General features: G+C 43.9%; 1 protein-coding gene across 1 annotated transcript in view; it reads left to right on the top strand.

The window, feature by feature from the left end:
* LOC144251458 (spermatogenesis-associated protein 31E1-like) overlaps positions 1 to 19,950 on the top strand; it is a 47,781-nt gene extending 27,831 nt beyond the window's left edge. Inside the window, exon 5 of the mRNA XM_077794356.1 lies at positions 19,746 to 19,950. Within this exon, the coding sequence (XP_077650482.1) occupies positions 19,746 to 19,950 (205 nt within the window). The remainder of the gene's footprint in view (positions 1 to 19,745) is intronic.

Genomic DNA, 19,950 nt, shown 5'->3' with positions numbered 1-19,950 from the left:
AAAAGGACTAAAATGGTCAAAGGATGTAGCTCAATGGTCAACCATAAATGGTTCAATCCTCAAACATCGATATACATTTGTTTAAACTGATACGTAAATTTATAACATACTTTTTAATAATCCCTCAAAATTCAACATTTAGGAGAAAACTCAGACATATGCCAAGACAACTCAACCAGGCAGATGATCCTGAATGACAAAGGATTTGCATGAGGTTATGGAAAAAGAACAAGGGGAGACCGCTTTTCAGGGTTCTCAGAAGGCTTTTTAAAATAATATTGTTCTTTTTAGTTATACATGAGAGAAGAATGATTTTTGACAGACATACAGAGAGCATACCTTTCCATTCTTGTGGTTGTACGAGATGTGGAGTCATACTGGTTGTGTATTCATATATGAACATAGGAAAGTAATGTCTGATTCATTCAACTGTCTTTCCTATTTCCATCCCCTCTCATGCCCCTTCATTCCCCTTTGTATAATCCAAAGAATTTCTATTCTTCTATCCCCTCTCCTTACTATGTGTTAGCATCCACATATCAGAGAGAACATTTGGACTTTTGATTTTTGGGGGGGGGATTGGCATATTTCATTTAGAATGATAGTCTCCTTTTACTGGCAAATGTCATAATTTCATTCTTCTTTATGGCTGAGTAATATTCCATTGTGTATATACACCACATTTTTAGAAGGCCTCTTAAAATACTATTTCCAATGGAATTTGCACTGTTTCAAATATTGAATATTTGAAAATATTCAATAGCTGGTAGACAGGTTTGGAGAAGGAGAAGGAATAACTGGAGCCAAGCTGGAATAAAATGAGTCGCACACTTACCAAAGCAGGAGCCACAGAAAATATATATTGGTGAAAGAGTTATACACCAGAACTCACTAGTGAGAACTCCCAATGAGAAATCAGAATTTTCATAGCTTTATCAGTGAAAACAATAAACCTGAGGAGCAGGAAGACCCATAAGCAGAAACAGAGACAAAGCCAAAATGCAAAATAGAGACAGAGGAGATAAAAACAAAGCACCCAGAATACAACTATCTCTAGCTCAAAAGCTAGGACAACTAACTCTAGTGCACAGGGGAAGAAATATCACAGGACACTGACATCTGAAGATGAACATTGTGGGCCATTGAGAAGCATCTGTTTTGACTTTCAAAATGGAATGTTATCAGTAGATTACACAGTAATGCAAATTCACATATATATACCTATATAAAGAGCAAATGGTTATTCATCACCTAGGATACCATATACAATAAGCTCTTATTCCTTCTTATCACCATTTCCTCACTACTGATATAAATGGCTCTTGTCTATGATAGCAGCCAGACCTAGGGCATACCCAACATGGTTGGGATGGGGCTTCTCCTCCTTCTGTAGCGGGCTCCCCATGCTGCCCCAAAGGAGGCAGCAGAGCTCTGCATCCATCCCTTACTTAATGTGGAGATCCATAGTAATTCCAGAACAGGGTAAAAAGAGCAGGAAGATGTCTACTCACTGAAGCAGAAGTGTTCATTTATAATAAAAACAATCTACCTAATTCACATTGAGTCTAATATTTAGAAATAAGACAATGCAAACAAAGCAACCTATTTTATCTTATCATAAGGATTTACATTAATATTAAAATGACATTAATATTAATATGACATTAATGATATTAATATTAAAAATGACTTCATTTTAAATTCTATTCAAATTGTCAATGTTGAAGGCATCAATAACTATTGTTTCATAACAAACACAGTTACTTCAAGCACCATCATTTTAGGACTTGTGGCTCTCTGGTTTGGTTGTAGTTTCTTGAGCTAATTTTGCCTGAACCATTCATGAATCTATAATCAATTGATGAATTGGCTGAACCTACAGTCTAAAATAGCTTCACCCACATATCTGGGTCTTGGAAGGGTGCATAAACAGTAGAGACCTAAGAACCATTTATTCTCCATTGTGTCAGAATGAGCTTCCACAGACAATAGCAGTCTTAAGAGACAAGCCCAACATGTAAGCTCTTTTCTAGCCTCTCTTACATTAATTCAATAAAGGCCTATTTGTCAAAGCAAATAATATGGCCAAGCTTGAAGTTATTGGGACAAGGAATCACACAAGAGTGTGAGTATTTACTGGGAGATGTGGTTCACTGGGGATCATCAGTGTAGCAGTCTAATGCAATCCCCTCATATGTGCCAGATACACCTAAGAGTATCAAGATCATATTGGAAAATGGAATAAACAATGCACAAATAACACTAGGGGGGTTGTCTTTCCAGTTCATCATGTGAGGAACTTAGAAATCACCATCTTCCCAGGCTTAGTGCTGAATACCTGTAATCCCAGCTGCTCAGGAGGCTGATACAGGAGGATCATGAGGTCAAAGCCAGCCTCAGCAATGGTGAGGGGCTAAGCACATCCCCAGCCTTATTTTTGTGTTTTATTTAGAATCAGACCCTGACTCTAAATAAAACACAAAAATAAGGCTGGGGATGTGGCTCAGTGGTTGAGTGCCCCAGTACCAACTCTACCCTCAGAACATAAAAAAGTAAACAAACTGAAAAATCAACAAGTCAGATTTTTCAAAGAAACTGAATCCGAGGACCAACTCTTATCTAAAACTGGTTAAACAGAAAGACACATACAGAGATTCATAAGTTCTTGATGTGGAACCCATGAGCAGTAGCTTCTTTGGAAAGCAGTACTAGACTAGGAATACCTGAACAATATTGAGCTCAGTGTGGATAAGGCTGATTCAGTCACTCAGGGCTCTTCATACTTTGGTGAGTTTTACCTCCAGGATCTCAGCCAGATTCTCACAGGGCAACCAAATCATTCTGTTCTTCTTGAGAAGTTTCAACCTTAGGAAAAATTATTTTACAAAAGAATAGCCTACTGAAATTTCATCAGACCCTAAATGACCCAAGATAAGAGAATACCACACTCAAGCCTGCTCCAGCCCTCTACCTGGAAGAAGGAACACACTCAACACCAGCTCCCACTGCTCTTCCATATGAGAGAGGAAAACATTCAACTACAACTGCCTGCAGACATCTTGTCCCCGAGAGCGAGGAAAATGAGGAAACTGATGCAGCTCCTTTCAAGAGCCCAGAATCACTAAAAGATTGAGATCTAATCATTGGGCTAATAACCTCTTCCCTCAAGAAGCATGGAAAATGCAAAACAAAACTAAACACCACAAAAAAAACACATACTCAAATTGCAGAAAATCAAAGGGTGAGGAAGTCATTTTTTTAAAGCCCAGAAAAAAATGGTCATTATCATAGTTTAGATCTGGGAATGTCCCCCACAAAAGCACATGTGTTCGGTAATGTAAACATATTCAGAGGTGAAAAGGTTGGATTATGAGATCTGCAATCTTTTAGGTAGACTGCTCCTTTAGATGAATTAATTTGAATGGACCACTGAGAGCTAACTGCAGACAGGTGGGAGTGGCTGAAGAAACTAGGTCACAGGAGGTGTGCCTTTTGAGGGCATTATGTAACATTAAGAAACTGTGTCAGGCCCAGGTGTCCCTCCCCTCCTCTCTCCCCTTCCTCTCTCTCTCTCTCTCCTTTTATTTTCATTTATTTATTTATTTATACTAGAGAATAAATCCAGAACACTTAACCACCAAGCTACATGTGCAGCCCTTTTGTGTTTTATTTTGACACAGGTCTCACTAAGTTGCTTAGGTCCCTAAGTTCCTGAGGCTGGATTTGAACTTGCAATCCCCCCTGCCTCAGCCTCTGGAGATGCTGGGATTTCAGGCATGCACCATCACACCTGGCTTTCTATGCTTTTTGCCTGCCAATAGCTGAGCAGCTTCCCTCTGCCATGTCTTTATGTTCTATCTCACCCTGGACCCAGTGATGGAGATGGCAAAATCCAAAATAAACTTTTCTTCCTGTAAGTTATTCTTGTCAGGTATTTAATTCACAGAGACAAAAAGCTGATTAACATAGGTACTACAGTTCACATTGTGTATTTCAAAATTGCTAAAATGTAGAGTTTAAATTTTCTCACAATAAAGAAATAAGTATGAGAAGCAATGGGTAGGAGATAGTAACTGACCTGACATAATATATCATTACATTACATTAGGCCCATTATGCCCTATAAATATGTGATTATTTGTCAATAATCAGTATAAACAATGAGCCTCTAGAAAATATATTAAAGAAAAAAGATGATAAAATGAGAAAGATCAGAAGTTAAAAGGGTGGCATCAATACAAATTCTATAGACATTAGAAAGATAGTAAAAGAATACCACAAACAATTCAATGTTCTTAAATTCAAGAAACTACATGAAATGTACTAATTTCTTGCAAGACAAATATGCTAGATTTAACACACACAAAAAGATCAATCTGAATAAAACTGTAACTTATCAAAGATACAGAACCAATAAGGCCATCCCACCAGTTCAAGATATGTTCCTGGTATCTAACAAACATTTAAGAAAGAAATTATGTCCATTCTCTAAAATCTCTTCCAGAAGATAATGCAAAGGAGGTACTTTTTAACCCATTGTATCAGACCAGCACTAATGTAATAACAAAATCAGACAAAGATTATAAGAAATTTACAGGCTAAAATCTGCCATGAAAGAGAGTATAAGAAAAAATGCAATGAAGTATTAGCAAATATTACCCAGAAACAGACCCACATCAGTATAGCCAACCTGTGAACAGTAAAGGACCAGAGGGGACACAGCAGCACGGAGCAGAGATCCTTTCAGCAAGTAATGCTGCATGACCTGGACATCCCCTTCAGCACAGCTACCGGCACATGTGAAAGGAGACACTGAGAGAGAAAGGAGAGAAGGAAGAAGAAAAACTCCTTGTAAAATAAGGGCTAGAAACTTACCAAATTTGTTGTAAAACACAGACCTCTGGATTCAATATTTCCTCTTTGTAAAGTAAAAAAAAAAAAAATCAATTTCTACGCAAATCACAGAAGGATATTTGGTATTAATATCACATATGAATACTTGGGTTTGCATCTGTTTGTGTGTGTTTGTCCATGTTTGTGTTTGTACAGAAATTCCCCAAAATATCTTTTGCCATTGAACATTCATTGATTTTAGAAGCAAATATACTAGAAACATCCAAAAATTTCTTTAAAGTTTTTTTTTCATTTTCTGTACCTGTTCTGAATTCTTAATAATGGTATATTTAATTTAGTTATTTGTTGTTGATGTTCAAGACCCTCTAACTGAAGATAATAACTAGAAAAAATTATGAAAAAATTTTATTCAAAATTCACAAAAATATATACGTAAAGAAGAGATTTCAGTTCTATGTCTGAGTTGGTGCAATACAAGAAAATATTATGTGAGAAAGATGTAACTTCAGACAGGAGAGAATCTGAGAGTAACAATCCCTGTGAAATAACAGAGAAATGACCCAATTTTCCAAAGGTGTGATATCAATGGAGCTAAACAGATCTACAAGGAAACAGGTCATGTCCGGGTACCAGGCGGAAACAACAGGAAATTGATGAAGGTCTCCTCTGGCAGGATGAGCAGGTGGAGTTGGAAGAAAGGATCTAAAAGGCCCAGGAGGGTGGAGGACATGCTGGGCTGGAGAGTAGGGCAGGGGCATGGTGCTGCCTCTTATTCTCGCACCTCCCCCGCTCTCAGTATCCCTTTGTGATGAGAGGGCACAGCCCTGTGTGACACAGGCCTGGGTATTACTCCTCATTGCTGAAGTGAACTCTTGAGATTCATTTATCCAAACAGAACAGTGCAATTCAGATGATGGAGAATACTCTTTCCTCTGAATAGTGTTAGTGCCTCATGGCTGAACCCCAGCTTCACCTCCTAGGCAATGGTTATGATCCTTGCCTTTGTGTGTGGACTGGGGCTCTTTCTCCTCTTATTGCCCTGCCTCCAGGGTAATCCATCCTTCTCACCACCAAGGAGGAAGGTAAATTTCAGGAAGGTAAGAAACCCTCAGGCCAGACCAAACAAATAACAGATTCTCTTTTGTCTTCTCTTCTTTTCATTTTTCCAAAATAAGTAGAGACCATAAAAAAAAATCTCAGGACAGAACAGAGAATCACTCTGAGATAGGTGGGGCATGGCAGAGAGAGAGTGTGCACTAGGACTTCTATCTGAAGATCTCAGACCATCCATGTGGTGAGCTGCAGATCCTAGAGTGAAGCACACACTGTGACTCAGTGGCTGAGGTCTGGACTCCTGAGAGATCTGGGAACCTCTGGTGAAGGACAGGCCATAAGCACTACTCTATCAGTCCTTCTCCTGGAGGGTGTCTCTAGAACAAGCATTTCCTGTGTTGGGCTCTGGTCAGGGCTGAGCCTTGAGGGCCTCCATCACCTGCTGGAGAAACCTCTGGCCTCAGGAAGCACAACCCTGCCTGACAGCTGAGAAGAGCTTGTGGAAATGAGTCTGTTCCTGAGCCAAGGACCAGTAACTAAGAACATCCATGGTTTAGTTTATACAGAAAATCCCGTTTTGTGCTTTCCAAAGGGAAAAAATGAAGTTTTGCCACTTTAAAAATGTTCTCTGAATAAAAGATTCTCCACTAGCTATAGAAAGTGATGCTATTCAGAAACATAGAACATTTGTAGCTGGCCTAAGAAAGCAGAGAAACTAGGCTCTAGACACCCCCCTTTTTCTTGTTGGTCAGCATCTGAAGGTGAAAAAGGGACAGAGGAAGAAGAGTAGCATTCTGAAAGGTAAGGCTCTGCCCTTCCATTCCAGAGGTGAGTTGCTGTCCTCTGTCCCCAAGAGACCAGAGCCATGTCCCAGATGTAACTTGCAGAAACCTGAGAGGGAGGATCCTGGGAAAGAAACCATACTAGAGATACTTCTCAGGTGCCCAGAATGAAGCTGTGGTGGGCTGGGGTGGGTGATGTCCTGTAGGTTGGTGTGGGCACTATTGGAGCCATGTTGTCTGTGATCCTGCCAATGATGAGAATCAATCAGGGCCAAGTTCTGTTCCCCTAGGGGTGAAGTCTGAACACCCAAGAAATTCTGAGGCAAGCATAGAAAGCAAGTTTTATTTAGATTTCTCTGCAGAAAAGGGGTCCCTGACACATGTATCCAAATAAGTGGGGATGTCTAGACCCTTTAGTATTTTAGAATTCCTCTTTCTCATGTCCTCCTTCTCCCTTTTTCTTGCCTCTCCTCTCCCATTTTGCATACATGACCCAAAGGTGGACGCAAGTGATCCAGGCAGGAAGGTATCAGCCCAGGAGGCATTAATTAACTCCTACAACTCCCTGCAGGGAGGAACAATTCTAGGGCAGGCTACCTTAGCAACAAGCTGTAGAAGTAGTGGGAGGGCACATGAGAGGAGAAGGGAGAAAGACCATTTGATTTCCTTTCCTTTTGAACCAGCCCCATCTTCCTGATGAGACAGATATATTATCTACACTGACTGCCATTTGTCTACCCTTCAACACACATACTTCATCTGGATATGGAAGTAGGACTTCTAGTCAAAAGTGTGAACAAGTTCTCATGCCCCTAAGACGGATTCCTCTTTGATATGGCCCAATATTTCTCCCCATAGGGAGTACAATGGAGGCTAGTGGAGGTATAAATGAATGACAAAGTGCCACCCCTGCATGTGCCTTGCTATACCTGTCATCTGTCATATGGCTCAAACACTGGTGCTGGCCCTCCAGAATCTACTCTCCCAGTCTGCCCCACATGGACATACCACTCACCCTTCCCTTGTCCAAAATAACCCAGTCTCCATTTTCAGGTTATAGTGATTGCTGGAAGAAAGTGGAAGAGAATGAAGATCTGCTTTCACTTCTAAAAATGTGAGTAACTTTCTATTTCTTCCTGTGTCCTTCCCACTGCCTATGATAAGATCTGACAACACAAAGCTCTCATGGGGGAGTGCAGAAGCCCTCAGTTGGAGTAGGATCTGACTAAAGCTCTGGGTTTTTGGAGAGCAAGGGCTTTAGAAATTCAGGGTGTAGGTAGCGAGGAGCCATGGGCCACAGGTGCCCACCCCCTCCCCACTAGCCCTACCTCATGGCCCCATCTGATCCTGGCTGCAGCCTGAGCCTCCTGTTTCTGGAGCCACCAAGGGAATTGCCATGATGACAGCAGCTTTCACCAGCTCTTAAAAGGAGATGACCCAGATGAGATGTGTAAACCAGAGTCAGCTAGAGTCCACCAATCACATACACTGCCTATGGAGGGTGCTTTGGCCACTGCCTTCTTCCCTTTGGCTTCCTTGACTTCTTTGAGCGAGCACCATTGCTCCTGGCCTTTAATTTGTTACCAAACCTAATGACTTCCTCAGTTCAGTGTGACTGTTGAGTCACACTAAATCCTGAGTGCCTCTCAGTCACCAGAGTCTGTGATTCCTCTAGAATGACATTCATCTCAGCCTTATGAACTTTTCTTTCTCCCATCTCATGCTCCTGATCCCAGAGACCACCTTCCATCTCTGCAGGCCTCAGCCTGACTCCTCATCAGTATGACTCAATGACACTCTCACTAGGCATGAACCCACACAGCTCTTCTCCACCCACTATTGAGTGCCTTCTCCTGTGCCAAGGCCATCTCCTGGCTCATTGTCATCTCCTGGCACACTGCCTTCTCCTGGCCCATTTTCAACTCCTGTCCCATTGTCATCTCCTGTCCCAGCAATCTCAGGCCATATTCTCCCCACCTGTTCCCACATCTCTCTCCTGGTGGCAGATGGCTGCCAGAGTCTGGGGCCTCTCCCACTCCCACACAGTAAATCCAAGAGAGATCATGCTTTCACTCACCAGAGGATTCATACTGGGGAACCACCCACTCTCACAAGTAGAGGTTGAAGGGACTCTTTCATTAACCCTGATGTCCAGAAACTATTGGAGATACTGATCAGCAAGAGAGCAGAAAGGAAAATTTGTAATGTGAAGACAAAAAATGAAACAATCTACTCCCTGTATTCCCAGGGAAGCAAAGTTAAGTCATTGGGTAGGGAGAAGGACATTACCATCCCACAACACTTCTGGAACACAAAAGGCAAGCCAGAGAAGCTTTGTTTTTCAGCAGCTCTTTTACACCAAGTTCCTGGGAGATGTTTACAGCAGAAATGCAGCCAGCTCTTTTGGGGCCTCCCTATTCTGCACAGTGAATCTGGCTACTGTCAGAATGTCTGGGCCCTCAGCAGAATTTTCCTCGACTGCATTCAGTGAAGTACCTAATTACATTCCAGGGCAGGTGCAGGCTACACTCTTCCTCTCAGATGCTCCACTCTCTTGTCCAACTCCAGCCTGTGATTCCATCCTTACCCTGGTGGCAGTCCCCATCATTGGCTCATATCCTCCATCAGAAACATCTCACATCATCTCTCCCAAGCCTACCATGTCATCTTCCTCTTAATGCTGCCTGTGGATTTCCATGCCCACAGCCAAAAGGAGACCCAGTTGCTTTTCCCTTCTTCTCTTCAACACCTTGAATGTCAACATTTGAGGAAACAAATAGAAAGTAGAGAGGCTTTACCTTGTTTGGTCCAAAAGTTTCTGAACATCTTTAGCCATCTCACTTCTGAGAACAGGGCCTCCTGTGACCACAAGCCCATCAACATGCCCCCAGGGGATTTCCTCAGCCTTGAGCTTCAGGAGAAACTAGAGCAACACCTTCAGAAGAGGTTCATGCTACATCAGTATGGACTACCACCCAATATCTACCCATTTCTGAATCTGACAGAATCCTGGGACAACATCCCAAGGACAAGTCAGGCAAAGGACAATTGTGAGTCTTCCTGGGACTCAGTGATTCCAGACAAGAACAGCTCTGCTGTACGAGACTGGTTCAGAGAGGTCAGTGATAATCCAAGAGGGCATGATTCCTGTGAGTGTTTGTAATTCCAGGCTTGGCACACACCATGTCTGTGTCCCACCTGAAAGTTCAAAGACTCAGAAGGTAACTTGGGATGGACCAAACTTAAAAGGTGGGGGAGCCTTCAGGAACACCTCCAAGGAGATCTCCCTCCTTGATGTTGGCACTGTGCAGATGCCGAAGACATGTGTTAAAAGTCTAAGAGTAAGGCACAGGTAGGGCCCACCCCTCAAGGTCCTTAAGCACATAAATATCTTGAAGATGAGAAACTCTGTGGATTCATCATCTCCACAGCCTTCCCTTCCCTCTACAGCCACCTGTAACTCCAAGGTTGACTCCATTACCCATAATGCCAGGGTCCTGGGAAAATCCATTCAGAGAGGTCCAGGGTTGAAGGATATAGCAAAAACTCCAGTTCCCACCCAGAAAAGTCCTCTTTCTGGACCCTCTTTTGAGTCCCTGAGCAGAACTACATCTGGTGACAACTGTGGGATTTCAGAATCTCCAACTGTACACAAGGGCAGCCTGCCCTCTCAGCCCCACACTTACATTCTTGTGGGCAGAATCTGGCACAATGATACTGTCTTGGGATCTGCAAGAGATAGCTGGAACCAAGTCCAAGCCTAGAAATGGATACATGAGTCTCTGGGGAGTGGAGGTTTGAGCTCACAAGTCTCATGCCACAGCATGTTATCACTTCAGGTATTTTTAAATTTTTAAAAGCTGAAGAAATCAGAGAGCTAGAGGAGGAGGAGGAGGAGTCTTCTGACTGGAGAATCAACATGAGAATCAGAAAGATGTCAAATTTCCTAAATGTTGATATTCATCTGGGAAATTTAGAATCTCAGAGGACCAGTAAAAGACCCTCCCCTTCTTAGAAGTTCTAATTTACATAGCCAAGAATACTCATGCCTGAAATCACATACTGAGCCAGAGAACCAGCCTCAAGAACAGGCTACTCACATCATCCTGCAAGACTGTGCCACTGACATGTTTCATCAGAACTGTGCCCCTGAGGTGCTTCTGGCTACAGACATCCTAGCTTCCCAGGAGAGATTGTCCAGCTCCATAAGCATGTCCAGTAGCATTTCATCAACTTCTCAGGGGCTGTATGGACTCTTGACCAGTGAAGACAGCAAAAATGCAAGATCCCTGAACTCCAGGATTCATAGAAGAGTAGGAGAAATATTATTAGAGCAACTGCCAAGAGGGAGGACAGTGTGTGGCCCAGATCAAAAGCACAGGAAGAAAGGATTTCAGGAGGGAAGCAATCCTGTGCAGAGGAAATGGGTTCCTCTGTCCCTCTGTCATGAAGGAAGAAGACACTGTGGGGGACAAGTCCTCCCAGGCTCTTTTAAAGAGAAAATTTGGGGACAGAATAAGAAACTTTCTACAGAATATTTTCCACAGTAAAGCCAAAGGGCAGGCAAACTCCTTATGCAAATCATGACCCCATCAACTAATACGCAAATATAAGGGTTACTCACAAGCCAACTGCTTACAGACAATGGGGTGTCAGAAGCCCAGACACTCATGACCACCGTTGGATGGATCATAATGAAGTTTCATTATGAACATTCTGCCTCAAAGAAAAACATAATTAAAGAGGTACTCCAGGCCCCTATGAGTAGACAATCCCGTTATTCTAGGGGTTCCTCCTCCCCAGAACAAAAGAGAGTGATGGGTGCTATCATTCCTGGTCACCAGGCCAGTCCAAGGGACACAGCCATCCTCTGAACAGGTGGATCATAAACAAGGACAACAAGAAGGCCTTGCTGCTCAAGGAGTTTACATCTCTTCCCAGCCCCTGCCAGCAGAGGACCAGGGTGGCAGGTATGTTGGGCCACAATGTCCACAGTCCAATGCACTATGCTCTAAAGAAATGTTTGTTGTCTCATCAACATCAGCATGCTTTTCACTCTTGTCCTGCTGGGAAGAAGTTTTTCCCATAATAAAAACCATACTGAGAAAAACTGTCCTCATGTGAGCCCAACATTTGTTTGATAAAGGCTTCTTCCTAATGAGGTGACAATTGCTTAATAACATTTTTTTAAATCAGTGTTTTGCTGGGTCATAGGGAAGGTGGTCATGTCTTTTCTTCATTATTCTGATTTGTAGAAGAGACTGGAAATGCAAGGAGGTGACAGTGGCATTGAGTACCCACCCTTAGGTCAGATCCCCCTGTTATGTCTTAAGAATTCATGACTTGATCATTACAGAAATAATACAATGCCTTTGGGACTCCTCAATATGGGGCAATCCCACAAGGACCCAACCCTAAAGTCTAAATAAAAGAGCCTTTCCTCCATCCTGGACTTTGTGAGGCTGTAGGGATTGGGGTACAGGGTTATCTGGAACTTAGTAGCTTCCCATGTTCAGGAAAGTTGGGGAGAGAGGGGTAGTATCCAGACCCTGAGTTCAGAGGTGGCTGGAGAGTTCTGGCTGGTGGATACCTTGGTGGGAATCAGAAGACACCTGCTCTGAGAATCCCTGCCTTATGGAGCCTAACATGGAGATGAGCCTTGCCAGCTCCTTTTAGCTCAGGGTGCATGCCATGGTCACCTGCTTCTGCTTCTGCCTTCCTCACTTTCCAGAGCGGTGTCCAGAATGGAGATTGTAGATTGGTGTGTGAGTGTCTGGATGGGAACTGTGAGTTGGCTACTAAGGGCTGCCACTTGCAGCTCACCATCCCTCAAAATTCCTTACAGCTGACACAAATACGCATCCACTAACCATCTGACAGTGGGGCAGAGTGGGCAGAAAATGGGATATGGAGAATTAAAATGGAGCCAAAGAAAGAGGCAGAGTAACATGGGGATACCAAGATGGTATGGTGGATGGGAAGATATTACCAGCCACCAACCTGAGGGAGGAGAAATTATGGACTCACCCTGGCCACACCCAGACTAAAAACCTAGAGAAGCCTCTTGAGCAATGACACAGCCTAGAGAGGAAGCAAGCCCTCTTATAGGGCAGATTCATTTTCTGACATTATATTGAATAGGGCCTCATGGCTTTGCCTCTTTAATTATAGAAGGGATGAGTTAGCAATTGGAGTAGCTAGGACTAGGTAACTCTAGCTGTGATTTCCAGTTTGGTGACTTTACACATACACATGGCCCTAGCACCACTTCTGCAGTGAAAAGGCAGAGACCTAAAAAGGTCAAAGAAGTAGCCTGGGGTCACAAAGCAAGATTCCCTGGGCTTCGAGAACTTACTGTCCCCAGACTAGAGAAGAAGAGGTGGTTCAGTTAGAACTTATCATGTGAGGGCAGTGACTTGTCCAAAAGGGAGGGGTAAGCTGGATAGGGGGCAACCAGCAGACTTCCCTGACTGCACTTGTCTTCCAATATAAGCTGCTTCTTCCCAGGACCTGTCCAAATGGGAAAGCAGGCAGGCCCCACAGGAGGAGAGAAAAAGCCATGTCTACTGAGTGTTTGATGCTGTGGCCCATCTGGGGAAGCAGCACTGCTCCAGGCCCTCTGCCATTTTTGTTCCCTGGTGGAGAGGTCTATACCACAAAGTGCCACCAAGGCATATGGCACAGGCATAGTCCTGCTCTAATGCCTGAAAGTACCCCACATGTAAAGCCAGGTAGTCCCTCCCAGTGTGAGAACAGGTCCTACAAGCCAACCCTGAGCCAGGTCCTGTGCCTTTTGTGATCAGAGAAGACCCCAGAGTGGGCCTAGAATCAAGAAAAGACTTAGGCACAGAATGAGCTAGAACAGAGTCGGGTCCTTGAATCTTGCTCTGCTAGGCTCTCTCAAAGCACAGAGACAGGTTCTCAGTGCAGAGGAGCTGGATGTGGATCCCAGGGATCCTGAGGGGATAATGCCACAGACAGTGATACTGATGGACAGCCAGAAGCCTGAGAGAGGAAGTCCTGTTGCTCTCTGCTTCTGCCAGCTTTGTCATCTATGAGGGGCAGTAATTCCAACAATCAGGAGACATCCCAGAGACCCCCACACAGACATGTCACAGAATCCTACATACACATAGACCTTCACAGGCCCAACTTAAAGATGGCCACAGAGACCACCACAGAACCTCCAACATAGCAGTCCCAGAAACACAAGGACCTCCCTCAGATAATAGCATGAACTTCAGGGTCCTCACACAGAGATCTCACAGAACCCCTCACACAGACTTCCCAGAGGAACCTCTGGCAGAGATTTGTACCAAGAGAGACCTCAGAGACCTAACACAGAGTCTCCCACAACAAACTTTCACTGCCACATGGTCCTCATGCAGTGATCTCTCACAGAGACCTTCCAGAGTTCTAGACCTTGGGGAAACATCTCCACAGAGATGTTCTATAGATTTCCTTAGCTAGAACCAAGAGATAGTACAGAGACATCTCACACATACACATTGACCTCATGGAGGATTGTCATACAGAGACCCTTACAGAATTATTTCTCTTTTAATTCACAATTTAAATTCCCACTGGGACTCAGAAATCCCACAGAGACTGAACAGAGACCTTTCACAGGATTTTTCTACAGAAAACCCCACATCATTCTTCTTTCATGTGAAACCCCTTAGCCAACTGGAAGCACAAGGAGGACACCAACCAGACCCCTGAGACACTGTCAACATGGCCTCCCAAATGACATTCTCTGCTTGGGAAAATCCTCAGGATCTTCTGTTCCTTTGCAATGTCATTGCCTCTGAACAGAAGAACTGCAGATTCCAAGTGCAGACTTGAAAAATTCCTTCCTGTACAGGTTTTCACTAGTCTCAACTTTGACCCATAGTTTAGAGAATCACAAATTTTAAACATGAATAAAATGCAGCCAACATGCAGTTAGAGAAATCATCTTATTTGTCCAGTATTAGTTATTCTCAAATGTATAAATGTCACTTTATCTCATTGGAGTCAAGAACTGAATTCTGGATTGTTGACTAATTTAGAAACATGATAAACACCTATAGCAAATGGACAATAGGAATGATATGAACCAGCAAAGAAGCATCTGGACTCACATCTACTTCCCAGAAGCTGAGCAACCACACATTATCCTAGGCATCCACATAAACACAAGGTGTGCAGAAAAGATGGAGTGGAATTCATGGAGTTACAAATGTAAAGTGAGAAAGTAGAAAACAAAAGGAAAGAAGTTTCCACTAAGAGAAGTGAGCAGTCTCTCCCTTCCACCTCCTCCCTGCCCCACCCCAGCACACATACAAATATACCACAAGTTGAGGAATTGCTACACACTAGGCACTATAGTTAAAGTGGATTAAATTGTGAAATAAAAGAGAAATAATATTCTGCTATTATGAATTATATAGTGCAGCACAGAAAACACAAAATTACCCCAAATCCCTCAACCATCCAGCTGCAACTACAATGAGGGACCATAATCACTGGCTTTAGCAAGGGAACTGACAGACCCTCTCTGTGATGAGACTTTGCCTTCTGCCCTCATCCCTCAGAATCCTGTTCCACAGGTGCAGGCCTGGAACACATCACAGTCATCTGGGGAGATAGAGGGAATGGCTCAGTTTCCTACATCTGGAAACATATTATAATGTCAGAAACACAAGTTGGAGAGACAGACCACATGGACGCTCTGCAATACCCTCCTCATCAATAAGCCCACATCCTTCCCTGCCCTCCCCCTTCTTTCCTCCCTTTATTGTTTACAGAGCCACCAAAATCCAAGCAGAGAAAGTCAAGTGATCCATTCCTTCTTCAAAATCCTCCTGTGCAACTCACCTGGTTAGAACCACCTCAGGTTCTCACCCAGTACCTCAAAGTCCTGCAAGATATGGTCCCTGGGAGCCTCTGTGGCCTCACTCTCACCATGACCCTCCCCCATGGCACTCAACCTATACTGGGTTTTTTCCAGAACCATTCTGGATGCTCTTCCTTCCCAGAAACCCTGCTTGAGTTCCCTGTGCTTGGAATGCCCACTCCCCAGTGCTACAGGGATCCTTCCCTTCTGAATGGGCTTATCCTTGAGAGCCCATCTCAAAGGTCTTCCATGTTCCCCAGGAGAGCTGGGTCTGTTCTTCTTAGTCCATGTCCCTTCCTGGCCCACTGCTATCCACAGCATTTATTTATTTACTCAGGTCACACCCCTTCCCCTAAGTACAAGGTCATGGAAAGCTGTGTGCCAGAATCAGGCACTTGGAATATGTCTCTAAATAATGCATGAGGGCATAAATGGATTCCATGGGAAGTGGGAACTTAGGGCCAGAGGTGACCTGGATTTGTCCTTAGAAAGCAGTTAGAGACACTCTAAGAGGTGATTTCCCTGAGCCCAGAAAACTCCTCTCAGAATGGGCTTGTGCTGGTCTCTGGTGGCAGGAGGATAATCCGATGTCTCCAGCAGTAGATTTGAGGGGCTGCTGTGCAGAGGCTGCTGAACTTGTGGCATCCTATATTACTCCAGTGAGGAGCTACAGAGTGTTGGTGGAGAGGCCTGGAGAGCTGAAAGAACTGTGCATCTCTTTTTCATCAAGATTACCGGGGCCTGATCCTAGTGTCCTGGCAGAGCCCAGCTTTAATGACTGAGACCCACTGCCTATCAGCCATTCTCTGTATCCATATTCTGGCCCCTTGGAGGCTGTGGTGACCATTCTTACTTTCTGTGTTCACTAAGCCCAAGATCCCAGCTACTCCCATGAGGTCCTGGTCATCCATGTGCAGGCTACTCAGGGTGGCTGAGACCAGGTGCAGAGGACCTGTAGGTGGTGGGAGCCAAAGCTCAGAGGTCAGAGTAAATTTGGTGGAATCAGTCCCTGGTACAAGGCTTTGATGCATCCTAAGAGCCACATCCAGACAGGCCATGCCCTAGGCCACTACCCATCCCTAGGCCACTCCTACTCTGACCTGCTCCAGTCAGGGGACAAAGGAATGGTGATGACCTGAATTCGTCTGTGCCCTGAGTCCTCTGGCTCTGAGCCCAGCTCTGTCATAGCTCATAATCTACTGGGGGTTCAGTATGTTCTAACAATACTGTTCTCTCCTCAGGGGCCCTAAAGTCAAAAGTCAGCCCCTGCTCATCAAGACAAGGACACCATGAGGGTATGGCAGACCCCTTCTGTGGGAACAGTTGGGCATGGTTTCCTTAGTTTCATTCTAGTTCACCTTAGAGAGTTTTTGGTTTCTACAGGAGTTTTTGATACACTTCTGCATCTTCAAGTAAAATCTATCCTATTCCTTATTGTCATTTCACTTTATTTCCATTCCATTTTTACAGTTCTAGAAACCTAGTATCTTCAGAGATGTACCCTCAATAACACGACCATTATTCTACCATTTTTCCCTCTAGAGAATGCTGGTATGTTCCAGCTACTGTTTTCCTATTATTTACTCACCCAGACTCTGTCTTTGTGTCCTGAGCCAGGGGCAGTGAGGACCTGAGCATGTGACCATGAGGCACAAGTGTCCAGTTGACCTAGAGCCACCACTGAGAGCCTCAGGCCTCATGAGGAGAGGCCTGTGCCAGAAGATTTTCCCTGGAGTGTGCATCAGGGTGCCTCAAATAGGTCAGCAGAATATGCTGAAGTTAAGTAACTACCACCAGTAACTTGAGTTCCATTGAGCTTATTTCCTATCTCCTTCCATGTAAAGGAGTATTTTAAGGAAAGAACTTCAGAGTTTTAGCTGCAGCAGGTTCTGGCCTTCCCAGCAAAGACATAATTTCAAAGAAAGGTCATGAGCAATGGAGATTAGCTATGATTCATGACCAGGACAGGTGCTTTAAAATGTCAGCAAACCTGCTCTACTGGAACCGAGCACAACTATCACATGATGGGAAGTTCATTTTGCAGATGATTCTTTTGGATTTTAGCAACCCAAACTATGAGCACAGTTTAACATGTATAAGAATCATGCAAAGGTGTGCACAGTGTTTCATTTAGTATCAGAAACAAATACTGTAACTATTCCTATTTAGTTCCTCACTGTCATTTCCACCATGAAGGAAAGTAATTTACATGCAATTAGGCCAAGAATAATTAGATTGAGATAATCAATCAAGAACTAACTTGAATGAAAAAAAATCTGAACCAAATGAAGACTTAACTAGAAGCTTTTAAAATGTTCTATGAAACATGATGTTATCTGTTTTAGTCAGCTTTTTTGCTGCTGTGCCTAAAGGAACTGATCAGAACTGTAAAGGAGAAAAAGTTTATTTGTGGGTTCACAGTTTCTGAAGTCTCAGTCTATAGAAGTCTGGTTCCATTCCCTGGGGCTCGAGGTGATGCAGAATATCATGGCAGAAGAGTGTGACAGAGGAAAGCAGCTCACATGGTGATCAGAAAGCAGAGAGTCCACTTTCCAGTATACCATATAACCACACCCCAATAAATCACTCACTCCTGCCACACCCTACCACTTCAGTTAACACTCAGTTAATCACTGACTGGGTTGATAATCTCACAACTCAATCATCTCTTCTGATTGTTCTTGCACTGTCTCACACATGAGCTTTTGGGGGATATCTCACATCCGAACTATAACATTTTCCTATTGCCATTTCTTTTCCCATTGCCTTCTCCTGTTCCATTGCCATCAGGAACCTAACCCATAGCCTTCTCCTGTCCCATCACCATCTCCTGTCTCATCACCTTCTTCTGTTCCATTGCCATCTCCTGTCCCAGCAATCTCAGGCCATGTTCTGTCCACCTGTCCCATCTCATCCCTCTCCTGGTAGCAGATGGCTGCCAGAGTTTCATGTTCTCCAATTATTCACACAGTGAATACCAGAGAGATCATGTTTCCCACCCACCAGAGGACACATTCTATGAAAACCATGCACACTTTCAGAAAGAGACTGAAGGTACCTCTTTCATTAACTCTGTTGTCCAGAAACTGCAGGAGATACTGATGAGCAAAAGAACAGAACTGAAAATTTGTATGTTGAAAACAAAAAGATGTTAGATGACTCCTTTTATTCTCTGTGGAACACAGTAAAGTCACTGGGCAATGAGCAGGACACCACCACCCCACAACCCTTGTGGAAAACAAAAGGAAAAACACAGCAGCTTTCTTTTTCTCAGCAGCTTTTTTACCCCAAGTTTTGGGAAACCACTTACAGCACAAATGTTGTCAGCTTTTCTGGGAACCTTCTAAACAGCAAAGCTCTGGTGCCTACTATAGGGATCCCCACTAAGCATTTTTCCATTTTATTCAGTAGACTCTCTAATTCCATCTCAGTACAAGTTCAAACTAAGGAACCTGCATGGCAATTTTTTGTCTCAGCCCTTGCTCCACCATGTAGTCCAACCTCAGACTTTGACTCCAACCTATCTTTATCCTTGGCCCCACCAGTGGCTCAGATTCAGAACAAGGGCCATCTAACAATTAGTGCTCTATCTGATGTGTGAGGGGTAAAAATTTGCTTCCAAAGATGTAAGCTCTCTGTTTCTTTTGCTGAGAAGAAACTTTTTAGTTTGAATCCATCCCATTTATTGATTCTTGGTTTTAATTCTTGTGCTATAGGAGTCTTATTAAGAAAATTGGGGCCAAATACCACATGATGAAGATTAGGGCCTACTTTTTCTTCTATTACATGCAAAGTCTCCTGGATTAATTCCTAGGTCCTCTATCCACTTTGAGTTGAGTTTTGTGCATGGTGAGAGATAGGGGTTTAATTTCATTTTATTGCATATGGATTTCCATATGAAAGGTCTTGTTCACCATGTGACAGGCCAACACGTGACAGGCCACCACATTCTGGGCTGACTAAACCATGCTTGTGCCAGCTCTTAGAGCTGAGGCCACTGATCTTTCTGGAAGGACAGCTGCATGGGGCCCCTTCTCATTTTGGCCTCATAGTTCAGGGCAATCACCCAGGCTGCCTGTCACTGGTCCCACAAGCTGTTCAGCCTCAGGATAGAAGAAAGCAGTGCACATATAGGACTTTGGGCACTGCTCCTCTTTGGACTCTGCTCACTATTGCAGTGGGGATCAGGCCCTTGCCAGTGCCTACTGCTGTCAGGTACATGCCCACCATGACCAGAGCCTTGACGAAGAGCCACATCAACAAGAACCACTGGACCTCACCATGCCACCAGTCCAGCTGATTATGCTGGCAAATACCCTGCCCACCTCACCCCAGCTTCCTGGAGCAGCCCCCATGCCAGGACACAGAGTCTACTGGCTGTGA

Source organism: Urocitellus parryii (assembly GCF_045843805.1).
Source record: "Urocitellus parryii isolate mUroPar1 chromosome 13 unlocalized genomic scaffold, mUroPar1.hap1 SUPER_13_unloc_8, whole genome shotgun sequence".
Classification (NCBI taxonomy): Eukaryota; Metazoa; Chordata; class Mammalia; order Rodentia; family Sciuridae; genus Urocitellus; species Urocitellus parryii.
This window is presented reverse-complemented; position numbering and strand designations above follow the sequence as displayed.